The 19,672-nt window shown below is 35.1% G+C and overlaps 3 protein-coding genes across 7 annotated transcripts; 1 reads left to right on the forward strand and 2 right to left on the reverse strand.

Moving 5' to 3' along the window:
- The first annotated feature begins 8,478 nt into the window (after positions 1-8,478).
- LOC141679084 (uncharacterized) lies at positions 8,479-11,229 on the forward strand. The gene is made up of 3 exons (XM_074485568.1): positions 8,479-8,930; positions 9,278-9,784; positions 9,879-11,229. Exons 1-3 carry the CDS (start codon positions 8,516-8,518, stop codon positions 11,159-11,161), a joined length of 2,205 nt encoding a protein of 734 aa, XP_074341669.1. The 5' UTR covers positions 8,479-8,515; the 3' UTR covers positions 11,162-11,229.
- Positions 11,230-11,890: 661 nt separating this feature from the next.
- Positions 11,891-14,002, reverse strand: LOC141679085 (transcription factor DIVARICATA-like). Its single transcript, XM_074485570.1, has 3 exons — positions 13,712-14,002; positions 12,914-13,328; positions 11,891-12,454 (listed from the first exon to the last, which is right to left on the reverse strand). Exons 2-3 carry the CDS (start codon positions 13,306-13,308, stop codon positions 12,010-12,012), a joined length of 840 nt encoding a protein of 279 aa, XP_074341671.1. The 5' UTR covers positions 13,309-13,328; positions 13,712-14,002; the 3' UTR covers positions 11,891-12,009.
- A 2,548-nt stretch (positions 14,003-16,550) lies between these two features.
- Positions 16,551-19,637, reverse strand: LOC141678934 (LIM domain-containing protein WLIM2b-like). 5 transcript variants are annotated; one of them, XM_074485379.1, is made up of 6 exons: positions 19,434-19,637; positions 19,019-19,185; positions 18,084-18,183; positions 17,956-17,990; positions 17,759-17,848; positions 16,551-16,918 (listed from the first exon to the last, which is right to left on the reverse strand). In XM_074485379.1, exons 2-6 carry the CDS (start codon positions 19,151-19,153, stop codon positions 16,709-16,711), a joined length of 570 nt encoding a protein of 189 aa, XP_074341480.1. In that variant the 5' UTR covers positions 19,154-19,185; positions 19,434-19,637; the 3' UTR covers positions 16,551-16,708. The 5 variants fall into 5 exon arrangements, with proteins under 5 accessions (XP_074341480.1, XP_074341484.1, XP_074341481.1 ...); XM_074485383.1 differs by having other exon boundaries at positions 19,019-19,226; XM_074485380.1 differs by having other exon boundaries at positions 19,019-19,229.
- Between the last annotated feature and the right edge of the window lie 35 nt (positions 19,638-19,672).

Here is a 19,672-nt window from a genome sequence, read left to right on the forward strand (position 1 = left end):
CAGCCAATGCTACGGCTTTTATTATCGTTCGTGGCTTATACTTGATATCGAATTCTCCCAGCTCTATTGCACACTTGATCAACCTCCCACTAGCCTTGGGACTATGAATGATATTTCTCAGGGGTTGATTTGTTAGCACCTCAATCTTATGAGCCTGGAAGTAAGGACGCAACTTTCTCGAAGTCATTACCAAGGCTAAAGCTAACTTCTCAATAGTTGAATAATTCAACTCAGCTCCATGCAAAATTTTACTGACATAGTACACGGGTTTCTGGATTTTTAGTTCCTCCTTAACCAATACAGCGCTCAAGGCACTCTCTGAAACGGCCAAGTATAAGTATAAAACTTCATTCGAAGTTGGCTTGTCCAGCAACGGGGCCTGAGCCATATATTTTTTTAATTCCTCGAATGCCTTCTGGATTTCTTCACTCCATACAAAATCCTTAACTTTCTTTAAAGACTTGAAGAACGACAAACACTTGTCTCCAGACTTTGAGATGAATCATCCTAATGTAACAAGCCTTCCAGTGAGCTTTTGAACATCTTTGATAGTTTTTGGGGGCTCCATGTACAGGATTGCCCTTATTTTATTGGGATTGGCCTCGATTCCTCTCTTGGAGACCATCAATTTCAAAAACTTTCCAGATCCTACTCCGAAAGCATACTTTGTAGGATTTAACATCATCTTGTGGTATCTCAGGACCTAAAAAGCTTCCCTAAAATGGGTTATATGGTCAGTCTTCACTAGAATTTTGACTAACATGTCATCAACATAAACTTCTATGGTCTTGCCAATAAGATCCTTAAAAATTTTATTTACCAACCTTTGATAGGTGGCTCTTGCATTCTTGAGACCAAATGCCATAACAAGATAATAATAAACACCAAAGTCAGTGATGAATGATACCTTTGGGATGTCATCTTTGTGCATCTTGATCTGATTGTATCCACTAAATCCATCCATGAAGCTCAGCATCTCATGTCCAGCAGTGGCATCTATCAAAGTATCTATCCTTGGCAACGGGAAACAGTCCTTAGGGCATGCGTCATTCAGATCAGTGAAGTCCACACACATCCTCCACTTTCCATTGGCCTTCTTCACCATTACAGGGTTTGCTAACCATTCTGGAAATTATATCTCCTCAATGAAACCAGCCTCTAAGAGCTTCTCTACTTCCTATTTTATAGCTTCTTGCCTCTCTGGGGCAAAACTTCTTTTCTTTTGCTTCACCGTCTTCTGACTCGGATCCACATTCAGCTTGTGAGTAATTAGTTCCGGGTCTATGCCTGGCATATCAGCTGCCGACCATGCAAACACATCACTATTTTCTTGCAAAAATTTCACTAATTTCCCTCTAAGGGGCTCCTCTAGTGTGGCTCCAACAAAAGTAACTTTCTCATAATTCTCAGGAGCTAAAGGAATCGAAACAAAGTATTCAACTGGCTTTCCTCTTTTCTAATCATTCTCTCGAATATCCAGATCTTCAATAGGCAGAACTTGCCCCCCAACTCCATCTGCCCTCAGAGAGGTTACATAACAACTTCTAGCAATTTTTTGATCTCCTCTCTCTTCTCCAATCCCATTCCGGGTGGAAAACTTTATAACTGAATGGTAGGAAGAAGGGACTGCCTTGAAGGCATGTATCTCTATTCTCCCCATGATAGCATTGTAAGTTGAACTAGCTTTTACTACCACAAAGTCCAATATATGTGTTGCTTTCCTTGGTTCCTGTCCTATGGTTGTTGGCAACTTGATTATCCCTTCCACAGGGCACTCCACTCCCGCAAATCCATATATCGGCATGTCGGTTGGGGTCAATTGGGAGTCATTATATCCCATCCTTAAAAAGGTATCATGGAGCAAGATATCCACTGAAGCACCATTATCCACAAGGACCCTCTTAACCGGGTTGTTTTCTATTATAGGTTTTATGACCAACGGGTCGTCATGAGGAAATTTCACACCCTATAGGTCAGAATCATCAAAAGCCATTATTACTCCTGTTCTAGCCCTCTTTGGGGCTTCTCCAACAATATGCATAACCTCCCTAGCATAAGCTTTCCTGAATTTCTTGGATAATCAAGCAGCAGTCAGTCCTCCAAAAATCGTGTTTATCACAGGTCCTCGGGGTCGTGGTCCTCCAAAGATTGTATTTATCACCGGTCCCCTAGGTTGGGGATTCCGCCCCTGATTGTCTTGGTCCTCCTACGATCTTCGAAGTTCTTTCTCCCATTGTTATTCATGTCTCTTCCTTCCCCAGTGTACTTGTTCAATATTCCTTTCTGAATGAGGAACTCTATTTCATCTTTCAGTTGCCTACACTCATCGGTGTCATGACCAACATCTTTGTGAAATCTACAATATTTGCTCTTGTCCAGCTTGGCAAGATCTGCCTTCAAGGGTTTAGGCCAACGAATATCTTGGTCTTTCTCGATTTCCATCAAAATCTGGCTTCTAGGAGCGTTCAACTTAGCGTATTCAGCGAATTTTTGTCCAGGTCCTCCCTTCTTAGGGGTTGAATCAGGGTTTTGCTCAGTTCTAGGATACTTGTCCTTAGCGATATACTCCAGATCAGTTTTCCGCTTCTTGCCTCCAGCGGGCTCGTTGCTCACTACGGTCTTCCTTATGCTCTCTTCCACCTTGATGTACTTCCCGACCCTATCTTGGAGCTGCAACATGCTCTCAGGGGGGCGCTTGGCCAAGGACATCTTGAAGAACTCATCCCTAGTTCCCTGTTGTAGTGCTATCATGGCTACCTTGTTATCAAGGTCCGGGACTTTTAAAGCTTCCTTCGTGAAACGATTCAGGTAGTCTCTCAAGGATTTCTTTGCTCCATGCACAATGCTCATGAGGGATGCTGAACTTTTCTCATGCACTCTCCCACTGATGAACTGCTTAATAAAAGCCTGACTTAATTCTCTGAAGGACCCGATAGAGTTCGGGGGCAGACGACTATACCATCTTTAAGCCATACCTGACAGGGTTTGAGGAAAGGCCCGACACTTAATAGCATCATTCACGGGCTGCAATAACAGTGCATTGAAGAATGTCCTGACATGATTAGCAGGATCTCCCGTACTATCATAAGCTTTGATAGTGGGCATCTTGAACTTCCTTGAGATGTGGGCATTCATTATCTCTTCAGTGAATGGTGGAGTAGGATCATCACGATCTTCAGGGGGAAGAAGATTGCTTGGATCAGCTCTTGGGACTACAGCCCTTCTTCGTGTTGAACCATCCAGGTCTATGATTGGGGGAGAATTTCTCCCCCTAGGTTGTAATGGGGACTTGGGAACCTGGTGCGCCTCCAAGTCACGCTTCAGCCTTTGAATCTCAGCCTCATGGGCCTTGATTCTCTCATGCACTTCTTGGGGATTCACCCCTCGGGTGCTCCTAGGGCGTTGGTTATCATCAGCCATCGGCTCTTTTCCAGCACGTCTCCTTCTTGGGGCCACTTCGTCATCCGAAGATTCAGAATCTCTCTCAGTATAAGGACCATAAAATTCCTGGTCCTCCGGGATAGGAGCCAAACCTTGTATGTAGGGGTGTTTTCCCCCACGCTTCACTCCGTCCAGCATGTCCACTTCCTCCAATCTCGGGGTAAAGGGGCATCTCATAAGGGGGGTTAGTGGTTACAACAGTTGAATATTTGTACCCAATGGGTCGAGAATTCACAGGTGTATGTAGTTGTTGAAGTTGGGGATTCGTACCTTGAGGAGCCGTGAGAATCGTCCCTTGAGGTTGAGGTTCAGTTGCCCCTACCTGGGCTCCTCCTTGGGTGACGGCATAGGTTGAATACGGAGGCACCTCCACGGTTGACGAAATCGTTTGGGTTGTCCCCGCGGGTGTCCCTCCTTCAAGGACGCTGATTGTTCTCCGTGTTCTCGTCATGGTTGTTGTTGTGCTTTGCCACAGACGGCACCAAATGTTATGGATCAAAAACTAAGGTATAATAATTGTTGTGTTTATTACTAGGGAACGAGAGCTTCGAGTCTCGATTTGACTGCTCTTGTATTTCGTGACTCAATCTGCCTTAACAAGATGCCTACGTACCTTGCTGATTGCTAAGGATCAAGTCAAAAACGTAGTTCAGATTTGTGGGGTGAGGCCCCTTATATAGATGTTGGGAGTCCTTTAATTGGATTTGGGTTAGGAGGCTTGGTGGTCAAGTCTCAGAATTAGAATGGACTTTGGAGTCCTAAGAAGTAGGAAGCTGATTTCTTATCCCACCAGGTTCCTTGGAGGTCAATCTGCAAGGATTTATTTCTCCACTAGGACTCATCTTATCAGCTGACTTATCCCTTATTAATTAATTGCGAAATTAATTAATATTCAGGGTTTTGGGTCTTCTCAAATGAGCCTAGCTGTTGGCCCAATTCTGATATGATTAATACAACATTAATTACATACCCAGACCTTATTTTCTTCCATATCAAAAATATATGAATCTAGAGGTGAAATAAAGGTATGAACAAATCGAGAATTAAATTTATTGTTAATTTTATTTTTATTTACAATTATCTTAAGAAAAGTTAAAAAAATTGTAATATACATGTTAATAATATAATTTCAATAATTTTATTATTTCATTAAAAAATACTACAAAGTTATATAGAGTCATACCGGAAATAGGATTATCGAGCTAAAAAAAATTAGGAATAATTACAATACGATTTTAACAATTTAGTTATATTTCATTAAAAATAAAATAATATAGAGTTGTATTAGAAATAGGATGATTGTAGTGAAACTAAAAATATGGGTTGAACAAAAATAAAGTGATATAAAATTTGGGACCATTAAAAAAAGGGATTCACTTATATGTACGATATTTGTGTTATGCTTATAATAAAAAGATTGTAATTATTATGATTTCAAAATTTTATTATTTCATCAAAATATACTATTGAGTCATATGAAAAATATGATTATCGAGTTGAAATCAATATAAGAATTGCAATTAAAAAATGGCGGTAAAATAATACATATAATATTATAAGTCATATAGAAGTTAAAGAAGAATAAAAATTATACATTTAGAGTTATAATGAAATTCAAAAATTGATGAAATTAAAACAAGCTGAAACCAAAGTGCCACTTAAAAGAGTGTTTCACTTATTAATAAAGGTTATTAATTTTAATAAATAAAAAGATTATAATTATAATATAATTTCAAAAAATTATTATTTCACTAAAATATACTATTGGATGATATGAGAAATAGAATTATGAGTTAAAAGTATTATAAAAATTGTAATTAAAAAACGTGTAAAATAATACATATAATATTATAAGATCATATAAAAATTAAAGAAGAATACCTGAGTGATACTTAGAAATCAAGAAGTATAATAAAAATAGAATTCTACTAATTATACTAAATCAAAACAACTAAAAATAAAATATTTTCAAACAAGAGTTTGTTATAGTATCTATATTTATATATGGAATTCGGATAGTCTGGGCGTTGCTTATAAATAAAAAATTATAATTATAATAGAATTCTAATAATTATATTAAAAAGTATATGATTCAAAAAAGTTAAAAATATATAAAAGTATTTTTGTTATAGTACGTATAATATATTGAATTAGCAATACATAAGAAAATTAGGAATACAAAGGTTAAAGGCAAAATGGTGAAACAAAAAAATAACAAACATAACAAAATAATAAGATACACATGAATGAATAAGTGAAATCAAAAGTTGGTTTTACCAAAAATTGGTGAAACCGAAATAATTACTTGAGTACCCCTTGAAAAGGAGGTCCGCTTATTAATAAACGGTGTAACCAAAAGTTTTAGTAGAATTAAAAGACATACAAAAATAGAATTATTATATACACATGAATGAATAAGTGAAAACAAAAGTTGGTGTTACTGAAAATTGGCGAAATCAAAATAAATACTTGTGTACCATTTGAAAATAGGTTTCGCTTATTAATAAAGGGTGTAACCAAAAGTTTTAGTAGAATTAAAAGACATACAAAATAGAATTATGAGATACACATGAATAAATAAATGAAACCAAAAGTTTGTGTACCAAAAATTGGTGAAACCAAAATAAATAAGTGTCCCGCTTGAAAAGGGGTTTCGCTTATTAATAAAAGTTATTAAAGTATAATATATTAAATTAGCAATACATGAGTGAAATAGGAATACAAAGTAAGGTCAAAAGGGTGAAATAAAAATAAAACTAAAATTAATATAATAATAAGACATGTAGAATTATAAGATAACAAAAATGAAAATAATAAGACATGTAGAAGTATAAGATAACAAAAATAAAACCAAACTTAATATAATCATAAGACACGTATAAGAATAAAATATACATATAAGAATAAAGGGTGTAACCAAAAATGTAGTATAACAGACATACAAAAGTAGAATTATAAGATATAAATGAATGAACAAGTGAAATCAAAAGTTGGTGGTACCAAAAATTGGTGAAACCAGCCCGCAAGGGTTGGCTCAGCTGGTTAAAGAGAGGAAAACTATCCTCTTGGTCACAGGTTCGAATCCCAGAAGAATTTATAATTATGCCTCATGAGTCAGAGTCTGTCGCTTAAATGCGGTTTACCTTGGTTCACGTGGTTTGCAGGCTATTGCGTGAGCCCGTAGGGTTTACCCAGTGCGCACCCGAAGGGTAGCGGCTGCGGGTTACCTACGATAAAAAAAAAACAAAATTGGTGAAACCAAAATTAATATATATGTACCACTTAAAAAAGGGTTTCGCTTATTAATAAAGGTTATTAATTAAATTTGATGAATTTACTGGAATTTTTTTTTCTTTTCAGATAATTTAGTTAATATTTAATTATGGTAGATCACCAACTTAAATTGGTGAGCATTAGTGCTGGCTCAACTTGTTAAACTTAAAATGCTGGTGATAGGCCCAACTATAAAAGAAATGGGTCACTGTTGGGCCCAACTATTAAAAAATGGGTCACTGTTGGACCCAACTACTTGTACTTTATTTCAAGTCCATGTAAGTAAAATTAATGAATCCCTGTCCCTAACAATCATTTGTCCAACACCCCCGTTTGTTATTCTGTGGGTTGGATCAACTTTTTAAGGATCAGTATTTTAAAAAAACAATCATCTATCAGCGGAGAGAGAAAGTTACTAAACAGCCCTCTCGCTCAAAATATAGGGCAAAGATAAGAAAACCTAACTTTTTGAATAATTAAAGTTTTTACATAAATTTTATAAATAAATTTAAGAACTCTCTTTTCAAAAAATTAAGATAACATTAATTTTTTTATATGGATGTTAAAATTTATTTTATATTAATAATAATCTTAATATATGATTTTATATGAATATTAAAATTTATTTTATATTAATAATAAAAGAAGTGTTGTCATATTTAAATTTATATTTTTTCATATGTTTTTATATATTTTATTCTCTATGATGATTAGAGTTTAAATCTCTAGCACATAGCTTACCTTACCTCATAGAAATTAAGGCAATACTATCGCACACTGGGAATAAATCGAGAGATATGTACAGCTCTATTAACAAAATTATAAGCTCTTTTTATTGAATAAATTGATGGAAAACAGTAACTCAAAGACGCATACTAAAACCAAGACACATGCAGTTTTGTAGGGGTCACGTTTTTAGATGGGTCAAGGTTATGTGTTTGATTGAGTGCTGGAATGAAATGAGTATTCTTAATTTAAAATATTTTAAGTTAATAATTTTAATTTAATTAAATATATAGTTTTATTATTATTTTAATATATTTTTAGTTCATATATTTATTTTAGTATTAAATAATTACATTTAAATGCTTACATAAAAATTAAAATAATACTTATAAAATTGATTTTTATACCGCTCTCTCATTATGATTGAAAGTTATACCTAATTTAGAATTTTGCTAACTAAAGGACCCCATAAAAGTCTTTTTATCAAATAAATTAATGGAGACTCTATTAAGAAAACATTAACTCAAATACACATGCTAAAAACAAGATGCTGCACGGCCTCTTTAAATAGGATCGCACCTTGCATCAGTTTACATTCTTCAAGATATGCAAGAACATCATTTACAAGACTATGTTCACATTCAATTTGCAGAGGAAGTCTACCTTCACACTAAAGTTTAATCTTTTCCTATGTATGGGATTTTATAACTATTATATTGACCGACATGATTGACTTCATGCACATTTGTTGAGTCAAAAATATTTTATTATTGAGTTTTTCGGCTGGATTTTCCTCAAATGATGGTTTCACGGAAGCCACCAACTCATCAACACTCGAATATAATACTAACAAAGCTTAACAACTTTCCTAGTAAAACATGGCAGCTAAGAGTGAGTGTCTTGTTATTGGTGTTGCACAATATTCTACCTACACACGCGTGGTCCTTGAGCAACAAAAATCGAAGTCAATGTTAAGTGTTCAATTGACTATTGATTTGGTTCTGTACCATTGTGTATCTGAAGAAATCCCAGTATATATATTACAAACCAAGCAGGTAGCCAAACATTTAAAGAGATGGCTAGATTATACAAGCAGCCTCTTGGTCTCATACTGTTTCATGCTCTTTTCATCTCTATACTTTCACTTAATGTAATGTCGTCACCAACAACTGAAGCAGAAGCCCTTGTCAAATGGAAGGACAGTTTATTCGAATCTTCTTTGATTGATTCTTGGTCCTTAAACAATCTTAGTAACCTTTGTAACTGGACTGGCATTACATGCAATACTGCAGGAACAGTTTCTCAGCTCAGCATTTCCCCAGTAAATGTGATTGGAATCTCTGGAACACTTGCTCACTTCAACTTCTCCTCATTCCCAAGTCTCACTTATTTGAACCTCAATTCCAACAACTTATCGAATAGTATACCAGCAGATATCGGAAATGCAAAACAACTTGAGCAATTGGATCTCTCCAACAACAGTTTTAGCGGTAACATTCCTTACCATATTAGTCATCTCCAAAGTTACAATATATTAGAAACACTTGGTTGTATTTTTTTTAGTACAGGTCTTTTACAGAGTCCTAAAATGAAGTTGTATATATTTGAACACCCCAAATTGATTGTTGCACACCCTTCTATTCTATATTCTATTTGACCCTTATATCGCTAATGTTAATGCAACTTGTTGTCAAACTTTTTTATATCACGAGTTACGGTATAATATAACTAAATAAGGGTGTGCAACCATCAATCTAGGGTGTGTAGTTATCAGCACCCTCGATCATCTAAATAATCTTCAAGTTTTTAATTTGTTTGATATGTGATAATTTTGCAGGAAATATTCCTTCAGAAATAGGTATGTTGACAAATCTTTCATTACTCGATCTGAGTAATAATGATTTTAAAGGAACAATTCCCAGAGAGATAGGGAACCTCATCAATTTGAGTTTCTTATATTTGAAATCCAATAATCTTAGTGGAAATATTCCACCAGAGATCGGGAACTTAACATTGCTGATGTTTCTTAGTATGAGCAATAATCAATTGAACGGAAGTATTCCACGTGAGATTGGGAATCTAATATATCTAGAAGATCTATCTCTGTACAACAACCAATTGGATGGAAGTATACCACCTGAGATTGGGAACTTAACAGAGGTCGAGAGTCTAAATCTCAGCAATAACCAATTGAATGGAGAGCTGCCTGGTTCCATTTCCAATTTAACTATATTGCTTTTACTTGACCTTTCTTCCAACAGGTTTTCTGGCACCATTCCTACTGACTTTGGGAAGTATACTTCCAACTTGTCAGAGCTTGATTTATCGGATAATAACTTTTCGGGTAAGTATCAATAGTTCATTACTGGTTTATTGTTTGAAATTAAGTACTTAAATTGCTTTTGAAAATTTTATTGAATCCCCTTTGTATTTTGCAGGAGAACTTCCTATAGCAATTTGCGAAGGAGTGAGATGCCCTGTTAATCTTGATTTCTCAAGTAACAGTTTTCATGGCACACTTCCAAATTTTTCAGGAGATTTTAGCTTGATTAATTTTAGCAAGAACAAATTTCAAGGGACAATACCGGCATCCTATTGTGGTGGGGAATACCTTCAATTGCTTGATTTGTCGAATAACAATTTAAGCGGTGCACTTCCTCCCTGTTTGGGAAATACGAGCATGTCTATACTTGATCTTCATAACAATCAAATTCACGGGAAGATACCGCCAACTTTCACAAAGGGCTGCAAACTCACGACGTTTAACATCAACAACAATCACATGGAAGGATCGATACCCCAAACCTTGGCTAATTGTCAATTGTTGCAGATTCTTGATCTTGGAAAGAACAAATTAAGTGACACATTTCCACAGTGGCTGGTTAGTCTTCCGAAGCTACAAATTCTTGTCTTGCGATCAAATAAACTTCATGGTAACTTAAATGTAAGCATGAAACATCCATTCCCCAACTTGCGAATCATGGATTTGTCTCAGAATCAATTTAGTGGCAACCTGCCAATCAATTTCTTTGATAATTTCAAAGTCATGGCCATTTCAGATCAATTCTTTGGTTTGGATCGAAATCAGATAGATGATTCATATTACGAAAGTTCTATTTCGTTAACTGTTAAAGGAAATGAGATTGAAGTGAAAAGAATCTTGTACATTTACACAAGTATAGATTTATCAAGGAACATGTTCAGTGGCGTAGTTTCAGAGGTCATTGGAGAACTTAAATCACTCCGCCTGCTCAACCTTTCTCATAACAGCCTGACAGGCCAAATACCATCATTGCTGGGAAACATGAATCTTCTTGAATCTTTAGATCTCTCATCAAACCAGTTAACGGGTACGATTCCTAGGCAGTTAACCAGTCTGACTTTTCTTGCGTCATTAAACCTTTCTGTCAACAATCTTTCTGGACAAATTCCACAAGGCAGGCAATTCGACGCTTTGAGCTATAACTCTTATCTAGGCAATGTGGCCTTGTGTGGAATTCCTTTGACTAAGAAATGTAGAAATGATGATTTTCCAACACAAGAAGTTGATGAAGATGTCGAAAATGACAATGAGTGGTTCGACTGGAAAATGATCATAATAGGGTATGGAAGTGGACTGGTAGTCGGGTTGTCCACGGGATATGTTGTGTTCACAACCGGAAAGCCTTGGCGATTGGTGATGTTTGTTGAAAAAGCTCAGAAATGGTTAATCAGAAGATAGATGAAGAGGACTTCAGATTATGTAAATATCGATGATTTTACTGATTTATCATCCGATTATTCATTATAAAATGATTTGTCAATTCAATTTTCATAATCCGATTAACCCTTGCATCTTTTTCTTAAACTAATAGATCTACCTTAATAAAAAAAAATTATATTTTTTAAATATATATTCCAATCAATCATTCTAAATGTACAATATATCTAGACTACTATGTAAGATATATAATGTGAGTTGAGTTGAATTATTGTGGTGAATAAGTGCAGAATATATAAGATGCTTGCTGCTTAAACAATTAATGGAATGCATAATCAGCTTCAACAACAAAGGGGTAATGGTGGTGACTGGTGAGTCAACTTGCCATAGATGCCAAAGTAAAAGTAAGTCTTCCTCATTACTACCGAATATATATGATGCATGGTGAGCCAGTCGGCTAATTTAATTACAATCTCATTTGGCCACATCATTCTACTTCACTGGCAGGGTGCTGTGCCCTGTCATTACCACCTTTAAAGTGCACCTCCACTACCATGGATTGGATTCTTCCTCAATCATAAATTACTTTCTTTTTGAGGAATAGTTCGATATTGACTTTTTATCATAGTCAATTACCCAAATGAGGGATCGAGTCTGAGTAGAGACATGCATGATTGAGTGTGTTTGCCTGCCAAACTCTGCATGTCTTCCAAAACTAAAGGAAAACAGGAAGAACTAAATAAAGCTTCATGTTCAACAAGCCATACTATCACATATTACCATTCCATAATTACTGAATTAACAAACTATGTTCTGTAGTATTCATTGAACAAACTAACAACAACACATCGAAATGCTGATCTCTTCTATCACCAAATTCGATGTCTAGTTGCTTGGAACTGAAATCCTGAATTCAGAGGGTTGATATTAGCGCCATGGCCACCAAACTCGTGCTTAAATGGCATAATTTTATTGTTATGCATCGAGTTAAACATCATCAATGATCCGCCATTTATTTTGTTCCGATCAAGAATACTTTTTGGCATGCTGATGGAGATCTCTGGCTGTGGAATGAAATTTGATTTCTTGTCTGCAGGAAATTTGTGTTTGTCGAATGGAGTAGCATCTGTCAAATGGACGGTTGTAATATCGTGGATGCTAGGCCTCTTCTTTTCTTTTCCTTCTGAAAGCTGTCTTAAGTAGTATTTTTGAGCATGGCTTGCTACTTGAATTGATGTCTTGGTGATCACAAAATTTCGCGAAATGTTCCTCCAGTCTCCTTTGCCATGCTTTCGAAGTCCCATCAAAAACTGCCTATAGTGTTATCATCAAACAAACAGTAGTACAATTAGAATAAAGATGAAGACTGTATATATCTGTAAAGCTGTTTAAATGAACTAAGCTGTGCCTATAAAATTTTGGTAACACTTCAATAGTAAATTAATAATCTAATAATCAAAAAATACAGTTGTGAAAGCAACGACCATTGCATAAGCCCCTCTTGGTTGTCAAAAGTTCTTGCAGATCAAGACCTTTTTCTTTGCATTATACTACTTAATCTATGAGGAGCCACTGGAGCAATAAAGATTCAAACTCATGATCCAACACTAGCCTATTAACGAATCCTCAAAATCAAGGCAAATTATAGCAGCGAATAATATGAAATAAATGCACAGTTCATGCAACTTATGCTTTCAGATTGTAAATGGAGATAGGTGCTGATCTTTTTTTATTCCTACTTCAGAGCTAACCATAGTATGATCAGAAGCTCACCTGTGTTCATCTTCTGTCCAAGGCTGTCCTTTCCTTTTCTCATGGTCAGAAGATCTACAAGCAAACGGACGCTTTCCAAATTCATTAAGATACTGATTTTTAGCCAACTTCTTTGTTGAAGCGTCGTCCTGCAGCCTTTCTGGAAGTGGAAACAGACCAGCTTCAATATCACTAATGTCATCCTCCAATTTTTTGTATTGCTCAATCACATCTAAGACTGATTTTCCAGGGATCATGGATGCCACCTGTAACCATCGATCAGGGGTATCTTCATCAAACAATGCGAGACAACTCTCAAACGTTCCATTTTCTTCAGTTGTCCAGTTTGTTCTTTGAAACCCTTGCTTCAACCATTTTGAATTGAAAGTATGAGAAGTAGGATACAAAGTCTCCATTTTCGCAAAGTTCAGGCTTCCTGTTTAAAAATTTCAAGATTTAGTACAATATTTAGTGAACAAAATAATATATGAGGATGTCTACAAACACCAAGAGGACCTTATATATAACTATTCAATGGGAATTAAAATAGTCTTTGTTTTTGCATAAGTTGAAAAATCTGACAATATATTAGAAATAGAAAAGACCAGCCATTTAAGAATCTTGAAAAATTAGCAAAAGATCTTACAAGAAAAAAATATAAGCCAAAATCCCGAAAAAAATATTCTGAAGACCTTGATTTTTTTTCGTAGAAAACCAGTCTAATACTTCAAAGAATATCATAAGGATATATAAAAAAAGAGTAAACCAAGAGAAGAAAAAAAATCTAAAGAATCAGGAAAAGCAAGTTGAAGATTGTACTTGAAAAAAGAACTTGGGAGATAGAATGATCAGAACTTCAAGAAGCTGTTGGAGTATAGTTTTGTAGCCTGGTCATGGATGAAGCCAAATGACTAGATTGTTAAAAAAAAGAGTGGGAGGCATTAAAAAATCTGAAGGTGGCTGATTTTGATTGGGATTTCATGGTTTTTGCAGCACAAGCATATTTATTTGCCTTTTCACTTACTATAGGGTGGTGATGAAAGAAGGGTTGGCTCCAATGTGTAATCTAAGCAAATCAAAATACTTTTGTGTCATCAAATAAAAGTTTAGCTTGCTACTGGACAATCTTTGGGTAGTAGCACTTTTAAAAAGTAAATGATACACAAAGAAAAGTAAGGCATATAGTGAAACTATTCACTTCTTATTTGATCTCTTTTTCGGCATTCTATTCTTTTGTTAATGTGACATTTCTCTTGATACATTAGATTTTTAAGCACGGAGGGGTGAGGATTCAAACCTGAGACCTTGGTCAGAGTAGCGGAGAAGAATTTTACCGTAAAATCCAATCTTAAGTCAGGGCTATCAATTTTAATGAATCCTCCATTCTCGAGTTTGGCCACCACACTGCCTACGAGTACTCCATTTTCCTTTATATTCAGTCTTTAAATAAAAGATCACTAAGGATAAAGGCCTGATTACTGCAAATGGTAAATATTGTGCTCAAAATGTCATTTTTCCTTTATTATTTGGAATTAGTTTATGCATAAGGATGGGAGGATATATAATTAAATACGCGAGGAGATGAATCTGATATATTAGCTTTATAGTAATGCCTATGGTGATTGGTGAGGAAGATCAGCCAAGTTTTTCTAGTACATAAAATATATAACTAGCATGGCTGCAATAAAGGATGCAAATTGCAGTGAAAAAGAAAGCTGTTTTCAGTATAGCATCCGAGTGCATAATGAATCAGCCAACAACATGGCCTTCAGGAGAAAGCAAGAAATGAGTGATGAGTTGATAAGGTCACACCTTCTGTAGACATGGCATACTTTGTAAAAGTCTCGGCTTTTGGCTCTCATTTGATAAAGAATTTAGCCTCTTTGTGTGAGATTTGCGCACTTGTTGGAGCTAAGCCAAAATCATCCAATTTTATTTTGATCAATAGCAATCCCCACAGACAAATGTCAAAATCATATGACTGAATTGGTTAAATTTGTAGTTGTTACTAACTTGAGAGGGCTGCATCATGTCAGAGTTGGTGACTTGACTGTAAGTATGGATACATATCTAGAATTTAAGTCATGCTGTTCATATATATGAGCACTCCACTCTCTACCAATCTGCAAGTGCAAGAAATTGATGATATTTAATCGTCTCTTTTGGAATTTAATTGTGGATATGGATGCTGATATTTGCACTAACAACAAAAGGTTAAAACAAATAAACTATAATTTTCCTGATAAATAAGAGGAAGATGCTTACAGATATCTCTGTCTTGCATTTAGGTCTTGGTGCATGAAACTGATTTCAGTAAGCATGTTGCCTGTAGGGGGAATTTCGCAGATATTGACTAAATTATAGTTAAATGTTTGGTTAATGACCATCATGTAGCACAATCTATGTAAGTAGTCCCCAAGTAGATGTGCTATTCTTCTTTCTTCATCTTGGGATTTATTACAGATTTCGGATAATGGACCAATATATTTACTGTTAGGGTGTCAACAACATGAATCGAGCACTTGGCAAAAAAAACATGAATCGAGCTGAATACTGTCAAGTTGAATCACGAGCTAAACTAAAAGGCTTACTTTCGAGCTTGAGCTCAAATTTAGTAGTCACAAAATTAAAAGTCCGAAACTTTGCTTCATAAAAGTTCAATATGCTATTTAAGCTTAAATTAACTGTACTAGTTCGTAGATATTGACAAAAACTCCAATAGGGTAATTTTTACTAGAGCTTGACTGTATGAAATATGTAAAAATGTAATAATTCTTTTTTTATATACATGTGTGGGTCACGCTCTATGAAAAACACATTTTAGCGTGAGAACAGTGACACTGTCACCAGAATCACGCATATTATTTAATTTACAAATAAAAGCTCTTTAGAGCTTGTAAGAGTGACAAATTGAGTAATTTGAATCTCTCAACTTAGGCTCAGTATTTCAATGGCTCAACCTCAGCTCAATTGTCATATAAATGAATTTGAGTATTTTACCAGCCGAGATTGAATAGTTCACCGATGACATAAATCATCTTACCCCTCTAATATTGATAAGCTGTTACAACTTACAACGTGATACTTGGTATGACTGTCACTTGAATTGTTGCTCTGGTATTTACATAATTTCTAGAAATGTTCCACCAATCTTCTTGACATATCTTTTGAAACAGACTGTGTTTGAACAGTCTGTGTAACAAACAACTAATGTCAAAACACAAAGATCCTCTAACTTTAATAATTTGGTGAAAATGACAAGTGAAACAGAGCTAAATCTTGGGTTTGAAAACTTGAATCTAAAATTGTTAGTTTTTGTTAGTTGGCTTATTACAAACTTTTGTAACTATATTCCCAGTTCATAGATAGCTTCGTTGAAGGTTATATGATTGTTGTACTTCAGAATTGGTTGTATAAACTTGGAAGTCAAAATCTCTTGTTTAGACCTAGTTAATTGTTATATGATAGTCCATTTGTTGTATATGATAGTCTATTTGTTGTGATTACCTAATTCTTCAGTTATGTGCCGTCCAAACATCGAACAAGAATGACAGGCAAAAACTATCACAAATAAAACAAGCACACAAGTCCAACTGGAGTCATTTCACACTTTTGGTATTGTGTTATCCTGCCATATCAAACAAGACAAACTAGTTGCTTCAGTGAACAAATATCCAATTTAATAAAAAAAGGTCTCGAGAGGAAAATACACTCAAAGAACACAAGTTACAAGTACACACATTTAGGAGGAAAAAGGATAGCAGGGTGGGAAGCTTCAAGCTTCAGGAACAGAGCCTACAGGGCACTTGGTTGATTTCAAGCTTCGGGAACAGGGGCTACAGGCCGCTTCATTGATGCAGACTTAAGCAGATGGTTGTAGCTGCCTTTCTCTTTAAATAGCTGGGAAAAATGATGTTTACAATACAAAATGCCTTCAAGGGCTGCATAAGTTGATGGAGTTATGAAGCATCCACCATGAGAGCACTTGAAGCATGTTTTATGATAAGATTGGCTCTCCACTGTTACCTGACATTATTATTCACAAACAGAAACAAATAAATAAGACATATTATTGGCCCACATGCACATGAGTAATTATCCAACCAGTAGTTTATCAGACAAGTAGACAGCTATATCGAGCTTGCAGTGATTATCTATGATAAACTCACCTAATTATGGCAGCATTTGGACAGTCGTTTCTGTTTTTAGGATATGCCCTTTTTCCCTTTCCTTTTCCTAGTTGCTTATAAAATTTCTTAGCTTTAACTACCTTTAGACACTATCAACAATTTAAATACCTAATGACTAATGTTTATAAATAAATGCCTCAAGATATAACAATCGTACTGGTTTATGTCCAAGTGTTGCTTCAAATTTTAGACAGTAATTCAAAAAATACATGTTGGCGATGTGAAAGGTCATGCACAATAAAATCGGTTTGTACATGCATTCTATTAACTACTGAAGGGATGCAACCACGATAATCAAGAACACTCGACAGTGGAAGATGGAACCCTATAAAAGCTCTTTACTGTAGTTTGAAAAGTATTTCCTGAAAGCACTGTTCAAATTTCAATCTGTGAAGTCATATCAGCTATTAATCCTACTTGGCTTAAAATTTGACACATGCTGCTTGTAATTGCTTATTGATCAAGTTAAGAGGGTGTTCGTGATGGATGTGAAGAAGGCAGGGTTATAGCTCAAAGAATCCATGGTGGTTGAGGAACATATTATTTAGTAGTAGCTATGGCCTAAAGACTATGTACACTGCATGAATCAATTAAATAATTCTTGTAGGAAACCCGAGACTAAAATCATCAACGTTGTATTATTAACTGTTTCATTTTATAAAGTATAGCTGAATACCTTCTCTAGTGGATATGCCGTTTTACCACAAGTTGCACATTTTTCTTGTGTCCCGGAAAACATTCCAGCAGCTTTGCTAGGTGACCTCGTCTGAAAATCCATAGAGTCACAGGTGACATGAGCTTGCGTAAATCAAGAAAATCATTATAGTCTGTATATTTTTTTACATATACAAGTAATGCTTGAGGAAACTTTACCAGCTCCGGGGTTAACTTTTCAACTGACTTTGCAGCTGAAAGAAAAGATAATGAATTACACATTGAAATTATAATTCAGATATGCACAGATAGTATTTACTGAATGAATGTAAGTGGCATAGGCATACATGACTGAAAGTTCTTGTTGTAGTTCCCTGACTCCTTAAATAGTTGTTCAAAGTGAGGCTTACAGTACAGAACACCTTCCATTGACGAGTAGTTGCCTAGCTGCAGTACAGGTACAAAAAACAATTGATATATGTTCATATTTACAGTAATTTTTTTATTAAGTGATTAAGTACTCCACATCAAGTAAGTTGATATGAAACAAAAAGAATAAGGAGGTTATTTACTTCATGATATATCAACTGGGGTTACTTTCTATATTACTGAAAACATAGAAAGTCTTGCATCCTTAAACTAACGCAAATGCAAGAAAGCAGGAAATATAAAAAAACTTAGTACTACGCTAGCCAGTACTACGGTGCCAATAACTGCTTCCTGTCACTAATCTAGAACATCTGCAAAATCACCACTACCTTATTGGCAGCCTTCAATTAAATATCGTAACAATCACATATGCCAGCTTAACCATGTGACGAGACAATTACAACAAAATCAGTACTACACCATTTCAAAAATAACTCTTACTATCTGTTTTAATAGAAAGCCATGAACTTCTACCAGTATCATAAATGTACAGTTGACCTATCTAGCTAATTAGTACTTTATATATTCGCAGAATAGCAAAATCTAGGATTACATAAATTTATAAAATAAACTCCGCTCAAGAGAGTGCTAATTCATCTCTTCTACTCTGTACCAAAACATTTCATATCCGCAAGTTACACTTTTAGTCAATCTATGTCAATATACACAATTTCACCGATCTTTGACGGCTAAAAATTCTTTCTAACAATACATACCACATGCTAGTCAGAAATGCACATACTTCACATATATTACAAACCAAAATCACACCAAAAAAACAATGACAAAAAACATTAAAATCGATAAACAAAACAAATCAAGAAAAGAGCAATCTAGTAGCCAAAAAAATCACCTTCAAGGTCCCTTTGCAGTGAGTGCACCTAAAGCAAGATTTGTGAAAATCAACTCCATCAGCAGACAAAAGCTCCATTGGATAAACAGTCTTCTCACACACCTTACATTTCTGTTGTGTTCCAGTAAAAGACATCCCTCTTTTTTCTTAGATCTGATCTTGCCTTTCTTGTACCTCAAATTTAAACCCAACCCACAAAAATCTTAAGCTTCTTCAACAACAACAAACACTAACATAATCATAAAGTTGCAACCTTTAATCAAAACTAATAAAAACCATGTAATGTAAATGAAAAGGTTCAATCTTTAATGATTATTATTCATTTTTTAAGTGTAATGTGTGATTATGAGTGTATGAGTGTACTTGAAACAAGAAATTTATAAAAACCCATGTTTAAGAAAGTGTATAGATGTACCTTGATAACACAGATTGAGTTGAGAATTGAGCTCACAATTGTTGATGAAGCTTGAATATCCAAGAATGAGCCTTTTGAAATAAGTGTTTGTATGTAAAAGTGTAAATGTGTATTAAAGTTTGTGTGTGTGTTTGTGCGGAGAATGGAGAGAATATGAGAAAAAGGATAGTCTTTTTCGCGGAGAGTCGTTCAAAGATAAAATAAAACCAAAGGTGTGTGTGACATTTATATAAAGAAAT

Source organism: Apium graveolens, chromosome 8 (genome assembly GCF_009905375.1).
Source record: "Apium graveolens cultivar Ventura chromosome 8, ASM990537v1, whole genome shotgun sequence".
Lineage (NCBI taxonomy): Eukaryota > Viridiplantae > Streptophyta > Magnoliopsida > Apiales > Apiaceae > Apium > Apium graveolens.

What these genes read in the sequence shown, in the direction of transcription:
- LOC141679084 (XM_074485568.1), top strand. Translation starts at nt 8,516, where the DNA reads ATGGCTAGATTATACAAGCAGCCTCTTGGTCTCATACTGTTTCATGCT. An exon ending in CTCCAACAACAGTTTTAGCG is followed by an intron (nt 8,931 to 9,277) that starts GTAACATTCCTT and finishes ATAATTTTGCAG; the next exon opens with GAAATATTCCTTCAGAAATA. An exon ending in ATCGGATAATAACTTTTCGG is followed by an intron (nt 9,785 to 9,878) that starts GTAAGTATCAAT and finishes TGTATTTTGCAG; the next exon opens with GAGAACTTCCTATAGCAATT.
- LOC141679085 (XM_074485570.1), bottom strand. Translation starts at nt 13,308, where the DNA reads ATGGAGACTTTGTATCCTACTTCTCATACTTTCAATTCAAAATGGTTG. An exon ending in TGGACAGAAGATGAACACAG is followed by an intron (nt 12,455 to 12,913) that starts GTGAGCTTCTGA and finishes ATAACACTATAG; the next exon opens with GCAGTTTTTGATGGGACTTC.
- LOC141678934 (XM_074485379.1), bottom strand. Translation starts at nt 19,153, where the DNA reads ATGTCTTTTACTGGAACACAACAGAAATGTAAGGTGTGTGAGAAGACT. An exon ending in ACTGCAAAGGGACCTTGAAG is followed by an intron (nt 18,184 to 19,018) that starts GTGATTTTTTTG and finishes CCTGTACTGCAG; the next exon opens with CTAGGCAACTACTCGTCAAT. An exon ending in AAAAGTTAACCCCGGAGCTG is followed by an intron (nt 17,849 to 17,955) that starts GTAAAGTTTCCT and finishes ATGGATTTTCAG; the next exon opens with ACGAGGTCACCTAGCAAAGC.